General features: G+C 45.8%; 2 protein-coding genes across 4 annotated transcripts in view; both read left to right on the top strand.

Moving 5' to 3' along the window:
* LOC147880699 (cinnamoyl-CoA reductase 1-like) overlaps window positions 1–18030 on the top strand; it is a 258556-nt gene that overhangs the window by 180373 nt on the left and 60153 nt on the right. The gene's annotated exons all lie outside the window — the stretch shown is intronic.
* LOC147880700 (cinnamoyl-CoA reductase 1-like) overlaps window positions 1–18030 on the top strand; it is a 90963-nt gene that overhangs the window by 12836 nt on the left and 60097 nt on the right. The window contains exons 3-4 of the mRNA XM_087370756.1: window positions 7567–7739; window positions 16318–16500. Of these exons, the coding sequence (XP_087226882.1) occupies window positions 7567–7739; window positions 16318–16500 (356 nt within the window). The remainder of the gene's footprint in view (window positions 1–7566; window positions 7740–16317; window positions 16501–18030) is intronic.

The raw sequence follows: 18030 nt of genomic DNA, 5'->3' as shown, positions 1-18030 counted from the left end.
TGGGAGATATGTTCATTTTAAAAGTGTATAATTTGAAAGATTTGACCTCATATTTGGATTCCTCGTCGAATTCCGGTCATTTTGAGTACCATGCTAGCGCAGACTCAAAACAGGCCCAAAACAGGCCAAAATGACAAAAACACCATTTTTCCAATTTTTATCGGAATATGGTTTCCAATTTTTATCGGAATATGGTCATGTTGGTACTCAAAATGACCGGAATTCGACGAGGAATCCAAATATGAGGTCAAATCTATCAAATTATACACTTTGAAAATGAACAAATTTCCCTTATGCTCTCCCTTCCCCTTTACATTTAGGAGATGAACATAAGTTTCACATTCCTCATCCTCTCTCTCCCTTCCCCTTTACATTTAGGAGATGAACATAAGTTTCACATTCCTCATCCTCTCTCTCCTCCTTGCACTCCTCTTTGCATACCTTATAAGTTCCCCCTCTAACTATGATAATGAATATATGTTCCAACTCCCCTCCCTTCCCTTCTCCATGCGACCATCCCTCTCCTTTTCCTTTATCTCCCCTCTCCCCCCTCTCTCCTCTTAACTGCAACCATAACCCAAACTTTCCACCCACCCCACTCCATGAAACCCCCCCTCCCCCTCTCTCTCTCAGGTGAATGAAAAGCTCACAATATTCATGAAAATTGAAAAAAAGCTCATGACAAAAAGCTCACCAAAAAATCACACCCATGATGATCTAGCCTCTAATAATCCAGTAGCAGATTCTGAATTCCATGATTGTTAGAATGATGTCAAGGATAATGATGGGGGTTATTCATAGGACAGCAAGGGAGTCTTTTTAACCATATGACCCTGGTGTGTCCACTTAATGTGAACTCCACAACTAATCGTGACTACCAGTCCATTCTTTCACTGTAAATTCACAGATTGGTGTCACAACTCTGTTGGGTATGCAATGATGGTTACTCATCTTGCTGAGAGAGGAATACAGATGCCTACCCATTGGAGATTGCTTATTCTAGCTCAAGTTTACCCTTGATAGTAATGAGAATTCACAATCTTTTTTTTTAATGCTCTAAATTCTGATGCTGTGCCAACTATTGCAACATCATGGCAGAATATGAAGGACAGTGAATGTCGATGTGTTCATGATACAGCTATGGAAGCATGGTGATGCTCATCTCGCTGCAGGAGATGTGTGCAGCATTAGGAAACCCTTCTGTGTTTTGTCTGAGTTATGGTTTATTTTCTTCTCAAGCTCTTCAGTATTCAAGTGCCGAGCTTTCAGAGTTGACTCAACAGGGTGAGACAGGCACTGGTACTACCCATGCAACTGTTCTTAGTGCATTTGCTGATACAGAAACAACAATGAGGCAGGTGGATGTGAGACATTATCTCTAGGTGCGTTGATACATTCAGGGAAGATATCTGGTATTCAAGATGAGCCAGCAAATACAGATCCAAAGAAATTGGAGACTCCAAAGGGTGCATCACTGGTTTCCACTGACCACTATCCCTACTTGCTCAGCTGATATTTGGGACCATATTTGATCATTTCTAGTTATCTGGAGTTGTTTATCTACTGCTCCATCACTATCCTGACTTTAGATCAGCTTGTATTATTGAAGGACTTTGGACAGCTGTAGCAGTGTTCATTCACTTCACATAATATGTGACCAGATATGAGTTTCTTCTCCATAGTTTGATTGTATTTGGGTCCAACTGATCAGGTATTGGAGGAGCTTCCTTCAATGGATGAGCAGGGTCAAATTCAGTATGTATTTGAATAATTAGTGGATTCACGGATAGGATACTGAGGAGGCTTGCCCTGCAGGAGAGGGGGAGAGTTTTGTGGAGGGACTTGGCCTCCATAGAGTGCCTCAGAGAGCAGGACCCTGGGTTGCAGTGGCTCAGCGAGAGATATGAGGCTGCAAGGCTGACCTTGCAGGATATGGAGGTGTGGCAGACCGAGATCTCATACCACTCTTCTCGGGCCAGATGGGTGCAGTAGGGGAACAGGATGACACGACAGTTCTTCCAGGTCATGGGGCCACGCTCAGTAGGTGCACAGCTGTAGCGGTTGAGAGATGCATCTGGTCAGGTGCATACGGATCCCTAGGTGATTCTACAGATGACTACAGACTTCTACAGGCAGTTGTTTCAGATAGAGGAGGAGACCCCAGCTTCCCTTGTGGCTAGAGAGCCAGTCTGGGAGCGCAGGTTCTAGAAGTGGTCTCTTTGGACTTGAGCAGATTTTTAGAGGCTCCTTTCACGAAGGAGCTCTAGGAGGCTCTCAAGGCCCTTTCCCCCCTCAGAAGTGCCCAGGGGAGGATGGTCTGACTCTGACTTTTTTCGTTTCTTCTGGGAGCACATCCGCACCCGCTCCTACGGGCCTGCCAGGAGATCTTTGACACAGGTTCTCTCCCCCAGTCTCTGAGTCGCGGCTGGATTTGTTTGCTCCCGGAAGGGGGAGATAGGATGTACATTCTAGGTGTGTATTAATAGTAGGACTGCATAAATTGACTTAGCAACCCTGTAGCATAGGGAATGTCTGGCCTAGTGGAGCATAATTTAATGAGACTACCAACCAACTGCCTGTAAAGTGTGCCGTCAAACTTTTCAGCCTCATCATGCTTGGTAAGTTTGAGTCCTTTTTCCGATGGAGTAGCCACAGGTTTGCTTTCTTCGATCTTAAATTTCTGCAAGAGACCTTTAGCATACTTTGTCTGTGACATGCATATCCTCTCTTGGGTCTGCCAAAACTCAATGCCAAGAAATAGTGCAATAAACCCAAATTTGTCGTGTCAAATGTCTGACATAAAGCGGACTGCACTGCTGCAATTTGCTGTGTATTACTCTTTGTGAGTAGTATGTCATCCACATAAAGCACTAGAATGACCAAATCTGTGTTTTCTTGCAGAACATAAAGATTAGGCTCTGTATGTGTATTGACAAAGCCTTGGGACACCAAAAAATGATGTATCTTGTGATACCATGCACGGGGTGCTTGTTTGAGCCCATATAAAGCTTTCCTAAGCTTGCACACCTTGTGCTCTTGAACCTTTACCACAAATCCTTGGAGTTGCTGCACATAGATCTCTTCTCTGAGATCTCCATTAAAAAAGGCTGTCCTAACATCCATCTGATAGACTGACCAACCATAATTTGCAGCAAGAGAAATGACAATGGATGGTAGTCATTTTGGCTACCGGAGCAAAAGTTTCCTCATAGTCAATTCCCTCTTCTTGAGCATACCCCTTGGCAACAAGATGGGCCTTGTATTTTTCCACAGTACCATCGGAATGATACTTAACCTTATAGATCCATTTGGTGCCCACAATATTTTTATCAATGGGTGCATCAACCAAATCCCATGTGGCATTCTTTTCAATGGACCTAATATTAGATTCCATGGCCTTCTGCCACCATAAAGATGTCCTTGTGCATCCTCAAAACTTTGAGTCTCAATTTCAGCTTCCATAACAGAGGTCATCAATGCAAAATTGACCTGTCCATGAGCACTTTTTGAGCTTGCCCTGGTTCTCCCCAAAGTAGGCTGATCCTTTGCATCCTAAATGTCAACTGCCCATTTGGGAATGGATTTCTCAGCTGTACCTTTGGCTGTATCACTTGGAGTTGTATCTTGAGGTTGACTAACACCACGACGGTGATAATGTATCCACTAAACCGCTCCATAGGAAGTTCCTGATAGGTCTCATGAGCTGAGCGGTACAACCTCTAGATATGCACCAAGATGAGCAAATGAACCAGGCAGTGGCCAATAATACTTGGTTCACAACCACAACTCTAGATGCAAGGCCAAGTCTGGCAGAACTCCAAAAGATGAGTTTCCTCCTGATACTCTTCAACGTGGGAGCAAACTGTTGTGCCGGAGAGATGCCCACCCCAACTTGGCATCCTAGATATCTGACGGAACTCTCCTCTGAATCCAAGTGGGCCCTATGTCTATTCCCCCAGTCTGGAGTGTCCTCATTAACACTGATCCAAAAGCCATTGGATTTGTTCCAATTAATATGTGCACCTGCCGCAATGCAAAACAAATACAACGCCGTCCTGAATGAAGTCAGTGTCTGTGGAGTGGCATCCAAAAAAACAGCTGTATCATCTGCTAACTCACTGTCTAAGAGCTCATCCTCCTGCCTCAAAGGAAGCCTGAGCCCTACAATACCAACTTGAGCTCTAATGTAATAGCTCATAGCTTCAACCACAAATAGGAACAGAAAGGGGGCTAAGGGGCACCCTTGGCGAACTGATATGGTAATCTCAAACGTGTCCCCCCTGACTCCACCAATAAGAACCTAGCTATGGGCTGATCTGTAGAGGACTGACACCCCTCTGATCCATGCATCTGAGAAACCAAAGCGAGTAAGTGTGCCCTCCAGAAAGCCCCACTCTACCTTGTCATAATCTTTCTCAAAGTCCAAGAGTAGAATGGCCAGCCTATAGCCATTATGCATGGCCCAATCCGAAGTCTCCCAAAATGAGAAGATGTTGTCAAGGATGCTCCTGCCATGCACAAATCTGGTCTGCGTATCATGGATAAGATCTGGGAGAAAGGGCTGCAAATGAAGGCTGATAGCTTTAGCTAGGATTTTATACGAAGTACCCAACAAGGTAATCGGTCTCCACTAAGACACTAAATTCCTGGACCCCCCTTTTGGAATCAAATGAATGAGCCCCTCTGTAAGTGAGTCTAGCATCTCACCCGAGTTCCATACACCTTCCAAGGCTGAAGTAATGTGATCCCCAATTTGATCCCAAAAAGTAATAAAAAATAAGGGGGTAAGTCCATTTGAACGAGGACACTTGCCCTTGTGAAGGGCAGAGAGAGCAGTCATGAACTCTACGTTGGTGAAGGGTGCATCAAGTGAGACAGTCATATCCCCTGTCACCAACCCAGGTAAGTGTCGCCAAATAACCACTCTAGCATCATTTGTGGCTTGAGTGTCAGGATCTGTTGTAAGAAGGGAGGCATAGAAATTGGTGGCAACCTGGAAGACAGCATCTGGATGTGTCTGAAGAAATCCGCTTGAGTAAATAAGCTATGAGACGCTCTCCCTACTATGTTTGGGGCCAAGAGTAGAGAAGAACTAGTTATTGACCCTACTACCCGTCTGAGTCCAAAATGACTCTCTAGCATGAAAGGCATACTCTGCTCTCTGATCTAAAAGTGACTGCTGTTGGGCCCTTGCTGCAGCTTGGAGGAGCGGATATGAGGTATGGGGAACCTCTTAATAGACAAGCAATGAGAGACAAAGCATGGGCATCTCTGGCATCCCATCTCTTATGATCCTGTGTAGTGGGGGTAGCAGGTGCAACTACTACAATTGGCTTCACCTGGGCCTGCTATACACCTCCTTGCTGAGGTGTACCAAGAGCAATGACGGCATCTCTTGGTTGGACATCTTTACCTGCAACATAAGCCCATAAGTTCTTTGCAGCCAAAAGATTATTGACCATAAAGTGCCACAAAGAATAATTGGTGCCATCCAATTTATCCTCTTGGGCCAAAACTCCAAAAACACCTCCAGGATTTTGGTTATGATTCTGTGCTATCTTCGAAGAAGAATGCACATTAATCAAAGTGAAGGGTGCAAAAACCTTAGTGGGTACAGAAACCGTACGGATGTGCCAAGGGTATGATTAGGTGGAGTGTGATCCAGCTGCAATAACTTCCATTCAGTGTGGAATCCACTTCATCCACTATGGTAACTGAGCACTATAAAAAGTGTCAGTTGTAGCTACCCTTTCCAAAGGTGCCACCACCATAGGAAAGATGGTGAATAGACGTGGTTAAAAACATGGAGAGCGATATCACTGAAACTGAAGAAGACCAATCTGTTGGTTTTTGCTGAAGATAACCGGCAGATGTGTTAAGTCCTGAAACATGAGCTGAAACAAAACTTACACATGTAATTAGTAAGCATGTGTATAGAAAGAATAATTGAGTCCAAAATGGAAAATGAATAACCATGGAAATGAAGGTTTATTACACCATGACTTCTATGCAATGTGGAGGATACTACCGACAAATTTTCAAAGGGTACCATTCACCGAGGATACTACAGGGCAAAGGCTAGAATTGGGGTATCAGAAAAGAAACGAGTCCAAAATGGAAAATGAATAACTATGGAAATGAAGGTCTATTACACCATGACATATATGCAATGTGCTACAAAGTCCTTGAAAGTGAGATGTTGGAGACAATTTTCCAAAAGGTCCCATTCGTCGAGGATACTATAGGGGAGAGGACGGGAATCCGTGTCTCAATGAAGTCGCTAAATAGAGAAACATTGTTGTGTTGAGGCTCCATACAGCGCACTTCATCAAATAACGGTTAGTAGATGAAGAGAAGAATATAAAATCATGTGGTATATCTCCCCTCCAAACTACTTGCCAACTTGCAAGCAGTGTTGCTATGTAAGTGACAAAAGACTATTTGCCAATGGTGACACCCGGAAGATTTTCAGTAAATTTCTGCTCAATATCAAAGCCAACTAGGCTGATGCTGATGAGATCTCTGGAAAATCGTTTAGCCAATCCTAGTGGTGTACTTGAAAAAATGCACTGGTTTTTGTGTAGACTTGCTGAAGATGAACTCCACTTGGCTAGATCCTATCTAAGGTTGAGAAATAGAAACACTGATGAAGCACCAGAGCTCCAATGGGTGGAGTATCTAAATCTCTCTTAGATGGGTCAATGACCCACAGCTTATGTAGGCACTGTGATCCTATGCCACTGAGTTGATTTCATCCCCTGAACTTGTCAAGACTATAGAGCTTCAGATCAGCCATACATGTGAAGAACCATGTGTCCTCAAATCTGAGTTTGATAAGTGATGGGATGCCTCAAGCGAGGGGGAAGCTGACCAAGAGTAGTAACAAAGAACAATCCTGCCTAAGTCTTACCCTGTGCTGCAATAACTTTTGCCAGTTTTGGATTTTGCACTGAGATAGGGGGAAGAATTTTATAGGAGGGATTACTATGTGCTTTTTGTGCAAAATGGAAAACTCTTGCAGGTTTTTCGTTCTCTGGTCCTTTGATTTACTCTCTAGTAGGGTCTTTGGTTGTCTCTCATCTTTGCCTTGTTTTAAATTTATTTTCCCTTCCTTTTTCCATGTTTGGTATTGCTTTTATTTTTCTTCTTTTCGTTAAGCTATCTTCTGTTTTGGACAGCTACTTTCTCCACATATAGTTTTTTATCCTTCATATGTCTCTTCTCCTTATATTTTACTTTATCTCTTTTTTCGAGTTTTACTTTTCTTCGTTGTTCTACGGTTTCTTTCTTTGTGCCTCATTCTATGTTGCTCTTCTTATGTGGTCCGATGTATCTGTCTTTTGATTTCTTTCATTTAGATCTTCTCCTGGTTTCATAAAGTGTATTCAAATTTTCCCACTTGTACTTGCTGTTATGATAAATCCCACAAAGTTCCTTCTTTCCAACTTTATCATGCAAAAAAATTGTACTTTTGTGAATGTAAGTGGTCCTGCTCACTTCTTGGTAATAGCAGAACATTTCTTAGCTTAAGCATGCTGTACTAACATGTTGATTCTTTGGAGACAGATGACAAACAGAAGAATGGGCATCTGGAAGAGTTGGAAGGAGCTAAGGAGAGGCTTACTCTTCTTAAGGGAGACCTTTTAGATTATAATTCCCTTTCTGCTGCCTTTAATGGCTGCGATGGTGTCTTCCACACAGCTTGCCCGGTTCCAAGCCAACATTCAGCTAATCCAGAGGTAAGCTCCATGGTTCATGCTTTACTTGTTTCTTTGCTTAATTCATGGTCCAAGTATTTAATAATACATGTCTGTCTTCTACAAAAAGCTATAATATGGGCAGTTGGTTGGTTGGTTATCCTGTAAACAGTAGCTTTCTGATACAGGCTTTGAGCTTTGCTAACCAGATTATAGTGCACTTGGATCTCATATGATATGTTGTGTTTCTTACACAGCTCTGGTCCTTCATCTTGTATGATCTCTTTATGATTTTCAAGTTGCATTCATATATATGTTCCTCTGCCATGTTAATGTGATGCCACCATCTACTGCAAACATCAAAGGCCTTGATCGATAACTCTTTGTTGGTGGCTGTTTTCCCTAACACTGAAAAGGCCGCTTTGCCCCCCTTGCTAGCCCTGAATGGCTAACAAGGGTTTTCAAGATTGTCTTTAGTTATCTTTGGCATTCGCTCTAGAGCTAGCCTTTACCTTGTCAGATTTCTTTAAGTGCGACTGTACTATTATGGTGCTTTGCTCTGTCAGCTTGATGTCCCCAGCTGAAAGAACATCTCCAACAATGCTATATCTGTAGCTGTATTATTTGAATACTACAAAGGCCTAGTTTTTTGGGAGAATTTCTTCATGCTTTCAGTCAAGCACTTGCATGATGTTAATCTTGTATTGAATTTGAATCTTCATTTGTATATTAACACACCCACACACAGATGGAGATATAGTCACTAGTGTCATGTATAGGTGTCACTTTACCTGTATTTGCGGTCCTAGATTTTAGTAAATTCTTACTTCTTATATTTCCTATAAAGCTACTATTAAAAGTGATGAAATCCCATAGTGGAGTTATTGAACCCAAACCTGAAGTGGTATTCTATTGAATTTTAACATGTCTAATACGTACTTCTGCATTCGTAAATGAGTGATAGCTGTAAACACTGTACTAAAAGATCCTGTGTGTCCATTATCCTCAAGTGCTCTGATAACCACCTGCTTTGCATGTGAATTGTGTTGTTGTTGAAATTTTCATTTGTTGAAACCTTTGTTGTTAGAAGCTGGCCTGAGAATAGCACTGCAATTCTGAGAATCAAGCTGTGCAAGAAATGATTTAAAAAAAATTTGAAATGGGAAAATAACTCTTATCCATGTATTCATTGTGAATGCAATGCATGGTTGTTGGAGGAGCTGGGAGGCTGGGGATGAAGCAGGGAAAATCTGGAAAGGGGGTAGTTTGTCCATGTGGAGCCCTAATCCTACAAACCATCTCTCTGTGCGTGCATACCAACACCTTTGATCTCCCCTTGCTGCAAGTGCCATAGAAGAGGACAGTGCTAGCCATGGTGTCCTGCTACGCCTGGATGTGTAATCCCCATACTCCTTGATAATCCCCATACTCCCTGACTCGATACAGATATGTAATGACCTGAAATGCAGCATCTAGCTGTAATGGGGGTGACTTAAACTCTATCTGAATGATCTGGTGAGGGACAGATGGCTTATTACGGATCATCCGTGATAACATGAGAACCTGTAGTCGCTCCACCCTGGCCCACTCTGTATCCGACAAATCTGGTCCCCAACATGGGCTGCCATACATCCATGCAGGGCGGACCAAGGAGTCAAAGAGCAACCGTTTGGTCCATGGATCGTGAAAATGAGAGCGGAAGCACTGTCTCTCAAGTCTAGCCAATGAAGCATATCCTCTGCTCAGGCACGCCTGCATCGCGGGTCTCATGGTGAAGGTGGGTCCGGAAAAGACGACCCCTAGATAAGTGTATGATGAAACTACCTCAACAGGGGCCCCCTCAAAAGTGAAATGCTCATTGCGTGTGACGACTCGGGATGTATTGAAGATCATAACCTTGGTTTTACCCAAGTTGACCTTCAAATCATGAGACTCACAAAAGGACTGTAGTGCATCAAGGTGTCTCTGGAGCTCCTCTGTTGCGGACCACAAGAGAGCCATGTCATCTACATAAAGTAATATCCGGATCAGCGTGCCTACGAGAGAGCAACCTACCCCACCCTGTACCTGTATCACTGTCTCGAGCTCGTCGATGTAGCGGCCAAACAATGTAGGTGACAATGGGCACCCTTGTTTGACCCCGATAGTGCTCATGATCTCGTCTGTCCATCCAAATCCTGTCCAGACTCTGCCTGAAACTCGCTCATAAAGTGCCATGATAGCCCAAATGATCTCCTGGTTGTAACCCAGATCCTATAGGCGTCGTAAGAGCCGAGCTCTCCGAACGGTGTCAAATCTTTGCGGAAGTCCACAAAGCAACAATAAACCCTCTGCTTCCGTGCCCTTGCCTCCTCGATGATACATATGAGTGCAAGAATGTGGTCCATGGTCCCATGATCCCGCTTGAAACCGGCCTGTCTTGCTGCTTTGAGTCCTCGACACTCCGCAAATCTGCTGACCTCAGAATTAAGTACTGATGCATAAATCTTGAACATGACACGTCCAATCATGATGGTCCTGTAGTTCTCTGAGTTCAGGAGATCCCCTACCTTGTGGATGGGTGAGATAGTGTTGATGGTCGAGGTGCGTGGAAACCCCAAGCAAACGGCTTCATTAAATAGCTTGGCTAAGATCGGGGCTAGGAGGTTAATCCCATATGCAATGAACTCAATGCATAGTCCCTCATGATCCTTTGCTCAGCCATTATGAAGTTTCATTACGACATCCTTTAACCCCCCCCCCCTCCCCTAGTGAAGAGGGTGCAGGATGTGGGGCGTGGCATATGTGATAGGTTAGGGGCTGGCTGATTTGGGATATCATAGAGCATGCGTGCATAATCAGACCACACCTGAGTGTCAGTGAGTGGTGGGGGGGACCGTCCCTCTAGAAATCTCCGCCAAAAGTCCTTATAGTTATTACTGAACAGAATGTTCAGTAGCTCCTTCTCGTTCACACGCACAAAGTCAAGTTTCTTCCTACGTACCAGACGGCGGTACTCGCGTAGCGTCACTGATTCGCTCGGAAGGTTGTTTTTTGTTTCGAATCAGAGCTGACGGCGTAAAGCCTTACACTCATCATCATACCAGCTATTATAGGGTACGGTCCAAGGAGGTGGTGGACGGGTGGAGTGGGTGGTGTGGGGGAAGGCGTGAAGAGCAGCCTTATGTAGTGAGCGAGTGACTAGGACAGCACGGTCTTCTAGTAAGGGTATAAAGTCAATGTATGCGAGAAGAATGTACAGACGACCAGAGTAAGTAGGTGAGTGATCGCGATCAAAGCGTATATCATGGTAAGTGGAGTAGGAGCTCATTAGGGTAGAAAGTGCTGTGCGGCGAGGGGTAGAAATGCTAAAGAAAAGATAGGTATGGTCAGCCCCTGGAGGGAGAGGTGCTACGGTAAAGTCAGTGATGCGAGATGTGAAGGCAGGGGATCCCATGATGTAGTCCACAACAAAGAAGCATCCCCTATGTGGAAAGCAAGTGAAGCCACCTGATGCGGGCCATCTGTCAAGACCATTATAGATAATGAGATCATGTATCCTGCCAAGGTCTAATAGTGCCTGCCCATAGGATGTGAACGGTTCTCGTCTATCAGCTGAAACTCGTAGCATACTTGCCTCCTCAAGGTTAATGTATGGCAGTAGAGTGGAATCATCCCTGAAGTCGAGGAGTGGTAACTGACGAGCGCCTGTTGTCGCGTTGAAGTCCCCAACTAGAAGGACTTCCTTGCGGCTGGAGAAGTCAACGATGGACTGATAAAGAGCAACAAATGGGGATGTCTCATCCTCCCCTTGAATATCTCTGGCAAAGCGGGAGGTTTCGGGGGGTAAGTAGCAAACTGTGATAAATAAATCCCGGCTATCCATGTGTCTGGATCCGAATCCAAAGAAACGTGGAGTGTGGATCTCTCTACTCCACTGAGATGATACCCAAAAGTGTGGATCTGTAAAGGACTGTGACTCCTCTTGATCCTTGAACCCTCCTGTATCCCTCGTCTCATCTCTGTAGGCAGACTTCCATGTATACCCGCTGACTGCTGGTAGTGGGCGCTCTGGACTCTGATGTGTCTCTTTGTAAAAGACTATGTCGTGACCTGTATAGGATTCCAAGAAGCTCCTTGGTTCTAACCATAAGGTACCATTACAGTTCCAGATGGTATAGGATAGGGTCTCGGATGTCTGAGTCTCATAGGCCCCGCCTCCCTATGTGGGAGGACAGGTGGGTGCCCGGGGGGGGCTTGTAAGGAGTCATCCATCTCGTACTACTGCCCACTTCCCCTCTTTGTGGGCTTGATCCCGCTGGTGCAACAGGAAACGCCTCTCCTCAACCTATAGTGGAGTGAGGTCCTCATCCATGGAGATCACTGGCTGGTCTCATAAGACTGACCTACGACGTAAAGCCGAAAGTCGTGCTTGAGCGTCGTGGAACCGGATGATAAGGGGCTGCTCTCGGTTAGGGTCCCTCCCAACCCGCCATGCTCTCTCAATCCTGTGCTTAGTCACCCCTGGTAGTGGTCATGAAGACCTGCGCATCTGCCATCGGGGTAGCCTCAGTGCGGGGAATCCCACGTTCTCTGATGTTGAGAGCCTTGCTGCCTCTTTGCTGCTGCTCCAGGAGGGTAGCCGAAACGGTTACCCTTGTAGGTTTTCGTTTGGCTACGTCGACCCATCTGGACGTCTCCTCAATGGCAGATTGCATGCTCGCAATCTATGCCTCCACGACTGGGGTGCTCCCTGGGACTGTACGTACAGTAGCGACCTCCTGTCAGAGCTGTGAGATCTCTTGTCTGAGCCCCTAAATAAGATCACCCTGGACTCGGATAGCCTGAGACTGCTCTTGTATGAGTCGTGCCTGCTCCTGGGTGAAGCATGTCTGCTCCTGTGCAAAGCGTGACAGCTCCCTTTCGTGCTCTCGGATGCTCTAGACCTCCATCAGCAAATACTCCCAAACCTCTTGATGGGTCAGCTCGTCCATGCTCTAAAGGATATTGATAGGACTGTGGCCTGAAAGTGTGAGGTAAGAGACTGGAGACTGGGTAAGATGGGTGCGGTATGGGGAGGATGAGGCCGATCCCAGCAGGGTGAGGGAGTGTGGGCTGACTGAGAGGTAGAGGGGAGAGAAAGGTTGAGTATTGCGGAACAGTGTACGACCCCTCCAAAGTAGGTGTCATAACCAGGGAGAGAACTGTAGCGGGAGAAGAAGGGAGAGATGGAAGAGATGGTGTCAGTGACAACCCCTCAATCCTAGGGGAGGATGGGGCAATCGATGTCATGGGTAGGGGTATATCAGAGCCAGTAGCTGTAACAGTAGAGGCTGTGGGCAGAAGTGGAGCTGGAGCTGGAGCTGACGCTGAGGCTGGTGTTGAGGCTGAGTATGAGGATGTAGGTGATGTAGCTGAAATCGAAGCTGAGGTTGGAGCTGGTGCTGAAGCTGAGGCTGTGGCTGAAACTGAGGCGGAAGTGGGCCCCATCTTTGCTTTGCTGTCCACTCCAAGTCCACTGCAATTGTATCGTGTGTTCACATCTTCGAGTTTCAGCTGTGTCTGTTTTTCCTTGGCGGCTTTATCTGTATCCTTGCCACCTTTTCCCATTGCGTTTTGATTGATCCGTGTTCAGTGCAAGTCTTATTGTAGGAGCGGGAGCGGGAGCATGATGGGCTCCCTCCCCATGATGGGAGGTGGCGGGGGGGCTGTAGGTAGGCTGGGAGACTGAGAGCAGGCGGGGGGGGGCTAGTAGGGAAGGGGGGGGTGGCTGAGTGGTAGAGGGAGTAGCTGATGGGTCGAGAGGGGGTGGGTGAGGGATGGCAGGGAGCTGAATGGTAGCGGGTGGCTGGAGTGGAGGAGGCGGGGTGGAAGGGGAGGAGGTGGCGCAGAAGAGGGAGCTGCAGCAGGCGGAGCTGCAGGAGTAGAGGTGTGGAGAGGGGAGCTGCGGGCTAAGGAGGGAGTTGCAGCGGAGGGCGGAGCTGCAGCAGCTGCAGTGCAGCGTGGGAGGAAGGGAGGAGCGCAGGAGGGAGAAGGAGCAGCGCGGGTGGAGGGGCGGCGGAGCAGCAGCAGCAGCTGCAGGCTGAGGCACAGGCGGGGAGCAGGAGCGGAGGGCAGGAGCAGCACGGTTGGAAGGGCAGGGCAGCGCGGGTGGAGGGCAAGGCAGCGTGGGTGGAGGGTGGAGCTGCAGGGCAGCAGGAGCGGAGGGCAGGGGCAGCACGGGTGGAGGGCAGGGCAGCGCGGGTGGAGGGCAGAGCTGCAGGGCAGCAGCAGCGGAGGGCGGAGCTGCAGGCAGCAGGGGAAGATCTTTGTAGAGTCAGAGTTTGAGAGAGAGAGTTAATGTTAATGGTAATGTCTACTAAAGGCCAAAATGACCTATGAGACAAAAAAGGTTACAACATTAGTCTAGAGCTACGAGCTCGCCTGTTGCATTGTTATGGTGTATTGCTACTGTGGATGAGTGATCTCTGATCTCTGTTTCGGAGAGACTAGTGTATGGGGATCCCTTCATTCTATGATACTCACTTGCTCGCGTTATGCTCTTGTCTACGGCTTTCTCCATGATTTGTCACTAGCGTTGTTCCTTCTTATCTCCTTTTTGGGTTTGTTCTTCCTATTCTAGCACTCAGCACTCCGTAGCACATTCGATTGGAGAATATTTACTTGGATGAAAAGTTCTTAGGGTTCTGATAATGTGGGGTTTTCACAACGCTTTTCTGTTTTGTCAAGGCAAGGTGACAGGATGCCATGTCAGTGTGATTTGGGTGTTGGGGATGTTAATAATAATTACATGGGTACAAAGTGCGTCAAACATGAGAGTAATAGATATGTTACCAACAAGTGAAATTTTTTACATAAAAGGGATGGATGGAAATGTAAGAATCCTATACATACTAGATCTGAGATGGAAGAGTTGGCATGTTCTCATAAGATTGTGGAATAGTAGGGCCTAGGCACATGCATCCTCCTTTCCCTCAAACTGGGAATGGGAATTTGAGCAGAGGATGGAAATCATCCATAGCGTGGCTCTTTTTGAAGGGAAATAGTTCCAAGGAAGCTCTCAATGAATTTCCTGTCCCTCCTTCTGTTATCTTCCTTCCCACCTTCCATTCCCACCTTCCAATCCATCCTTTCCCTTCATTCTCTTTTCCATTCCCTCCTTCATTCCCCTCGGATCTCTTCTCCCATTCCCTCCTTCCTTTCCATCCATTCCCTCTTCCCATTTCCTCCTTGCTTTCCCTCAAGTCCCTTCTACCACTTTCAATTCATCTCCCCTTCCTTTCTCCCCCTCTCTATTTCTCTCCTTCTTTCTTTCTTTTCCCATCCTTTTTCTACCGTTTCCCTGTCGCTTGTCACTCTCCTTCCCCTTCCTTCCCTACTCTCTCCTTCATTTCCGTTACCTTGCGTTTTTGACCCCTCCAGGTCAAGCCATAGGAGTTCGAATGGTAGCATCCTCGACTTGCACCTCTTTTCACATCACGCTTACACTAGAGGAGAAGAAGCAAATTGAGAACGCAATATAGGAGCTGAATGATAGAGCAATCATTGGTGGGAGACGTGAGGTTTTCTTGATCCAGCTGGCCAATCCAGAGATGGCTGAGACACTTCTCTAGAGTTCCCCCCATATATCTCGGACCATACTTGGTTTTCTTCATACCTTGGTGCCATAGTTTCACTGTAGATAACATGGACACATCATCAGCACCCGACATACCCAGTGACCTTGCGGTTGCCAGGCATGATACTGGTGTACATGAGTATCATCTCCGTGGTTGGTGTTCTGTTTGGGATTGTCTTGGAGCCCCCTAGGACAATAGCCTCAGTTCTAATGGATGATGGCATGCCAAAGGTTTGACTTGTAGTCACAGATCCGGTCTAGTGCCTCTTGGAAGACCATTTTTGGAGGGCTTATCGGGCTGAATTGTTGCTTTTCTTCTGACTGTGCAAGTACTGTTGCTATGGTCCTCCTTCCAGGGCTACCTTGACTAGGTTGCTGGGCAGAGGGCTAAGGTTCTCTGTTCTATGCCAGGCCACTACAGTGGCAGTAGGTGCTGTTGCCTAATGCTCTACTGTGGCTACTTCTTGCAGCCATTACACAAGGATTTAGAACTCTCTTGTTACTTGTATTTGCTTTAGCTCTTCAATGGAAAACTAAAGTTCGTACTCACATTCTTTTAAGCTCAAGTACTTGATAAGGCCTTCAATGCTTGCTCTCAATGACTATGAAGAGACTTCCCATTTCACACATGCAAGACTCCATGTAAAAAATTAAGATATTTAAACCTCTCAGCCTTGCACACATGCAAGCTCTCTTCCCCTCTGCCACTCAACAATGATCTCCTTTACAACCAATAGATGATCTTTTGCAAGCTCTCAAAAGCAAGATTCAATTACACTTGACAATTCTCATAGGAGCGCCGATGAGAGACATAAGCTTAAGATTTCGGAATCCTCTGTAACTTGTGAGCTGTTTGGGTTCAGAAATTTGGTATTTTGAACCACTTTTGTTCTTTCATTTATCTCACAATGTTATTTTAAACTAGCAAGTGATACATACTCTTTATTTGACTTGATGAAGAAAGTGTTCTACATGAACCACATCTCACTTGCACTTTTCATGATTTGCGATTTTCATATCCAGGAGATGCTTGATCCTGCCATAAAAGGAACTTTGAATGTGCTTAAAGCATGTGCTGATGCAAAAATCAAGAGGGTGATTGTTACCTCATCTGGGACTGCCATATTTGGTGACCCTAACCGGCCCAAAGGAACTACGGTTGATGAAAGTTTTTGGAGTAGTCCAGACTACTGTAGGGAGTTCAAGGTAATACAATTTCTATGATTTAATGCCCATGTTCCTTTAATGTGTTTAGAAGCTTGCATTCTTTTTCACCGTGGTGATGAGATATATTTTCCATGGCCCTTTTTCGTTTATTGATTGAGACTATTCTTTCACTAGGCTGTTGATCGAAATAAAATTGTTAAAACATAGCCGGCAATATTTTCAAAAGTTTTATCCTTAATGGGTGATGTATTGACAGCATGTAGGATACTGACAAAACTCAGGGAAATGGGATAAGTTGTATTATATTTACCACAAGCCAAAACATGCAACAATGGGTACTTCGGGAAGTGCTGTAAATGCTGATTTGTCTCAAATCATTTATTCTATTTAACAAGGTGGAACAGAACACCCTTTCTAGCAGAGGATGAAGATATTGCTACTTCTCAACTCTGAGATTCTTTTCTGTGTTTCAAACAACTGAGCTGGCTATTTAAGGTGATTATACAATGAGGGAGGCAAATTGCAATACTTTTGCACTTCGCCGGCTCCACAACCGGAAAGCATAGGATCATGAGGGCCTACGGACTGAGCATTTCGCACATGGGAAGGAGGTCTTAGCCCCATTCTTGCACAGATGTTCAACCATGCTGTATGCCACGGCTTCCCATGAGCTTGGAGCATCACCGATATACACAACATATTACCCCATGGATACTGGGAACTATCGCACCCTCATGATTGGGCACATACTGGCCAAGATCTATGGATCAGTTCTAGAGAGGGAGATCAGCAGCAATCGTATAGAGGCATGGGGGTAGCAGGCACTAGGGCAAGTAGGATTTAGGAGGCAGTACTGTACTCTAGATCACATTTTTACACCGAGGGCTATCATTGAGGAGGCGAGGTCCAAGTCTACACATGCTTCGTAGACTTTTGGAAGGCCTTCGACAATGTTCCATGATCCCGCATGATCAGTGCCTAGTTCTATGCCTACTTTATATGCTGTTGTTACAGAAGCATTTGCAATACAATAAATATGTAGTTGTTCACTTAATTGATCATCTCTATTGCACTCAATCTTGAGTTAATGTAGTCTTTTTCGGAAGCTCTGAATGAATTCATGAAGATACCGTATGTTTACTAATAGGTAGATTTTGGTATCTAATCTCTACCTGTTACAATTGAGAAGGAGAGAAAGGAGAGAGAGGCATAGGATAACTGCAAGTGATCTCTGGAGAAAACCCCGCTAGAACTGGGGGAAAACCTCAGAACCAATGGGCTGCTTGAGAGCTCAGACAAATAGCTCAACAACTATGAGCACGGGAGGCATAGATAAGAGTGGATGAACTGCTCCAGCACTCCCCTAGCACTCCTCTACAAGACATGCAAAGCTGCTCCAGATTTGCTCAACTGAGCTAGCAATGCTCTTCCATTGGATGATGAAAAGAGGGTTGAGGGGGGGGCCTATATATAGCCCCCCATCGCCTAGCCCCTCCTAGTTGGTTTGCATAGGGCAGGGCCGACCAGCCTGCCTGGTGGCCGACCCAACAAGCCTCATGGCCGACTCTA

This window comes from Dipteris shenzhenensis, chromosome 32 (genome assembly GCF_047967505.1).
Source record: "Dipteris shenzhenensis isolate YYH24624 ecotype China chromosome 32, Dip_SZ_1.0, whole genome shotgun sequence".
In the NCBI taxonomy this organism is placed as follows: domain Eukaryota; kingdom Viridiplantae; phylum Streptophyta; class Polypodiopsida; order Gleicheniales; family Dipteridaceae; genus Dipteris; species Dipteris shenzhenensis.
Note: the sequence above shows the minus strand (reverse complement) of the source record. Positions and strands in the feature narration are given on the sequence as shown.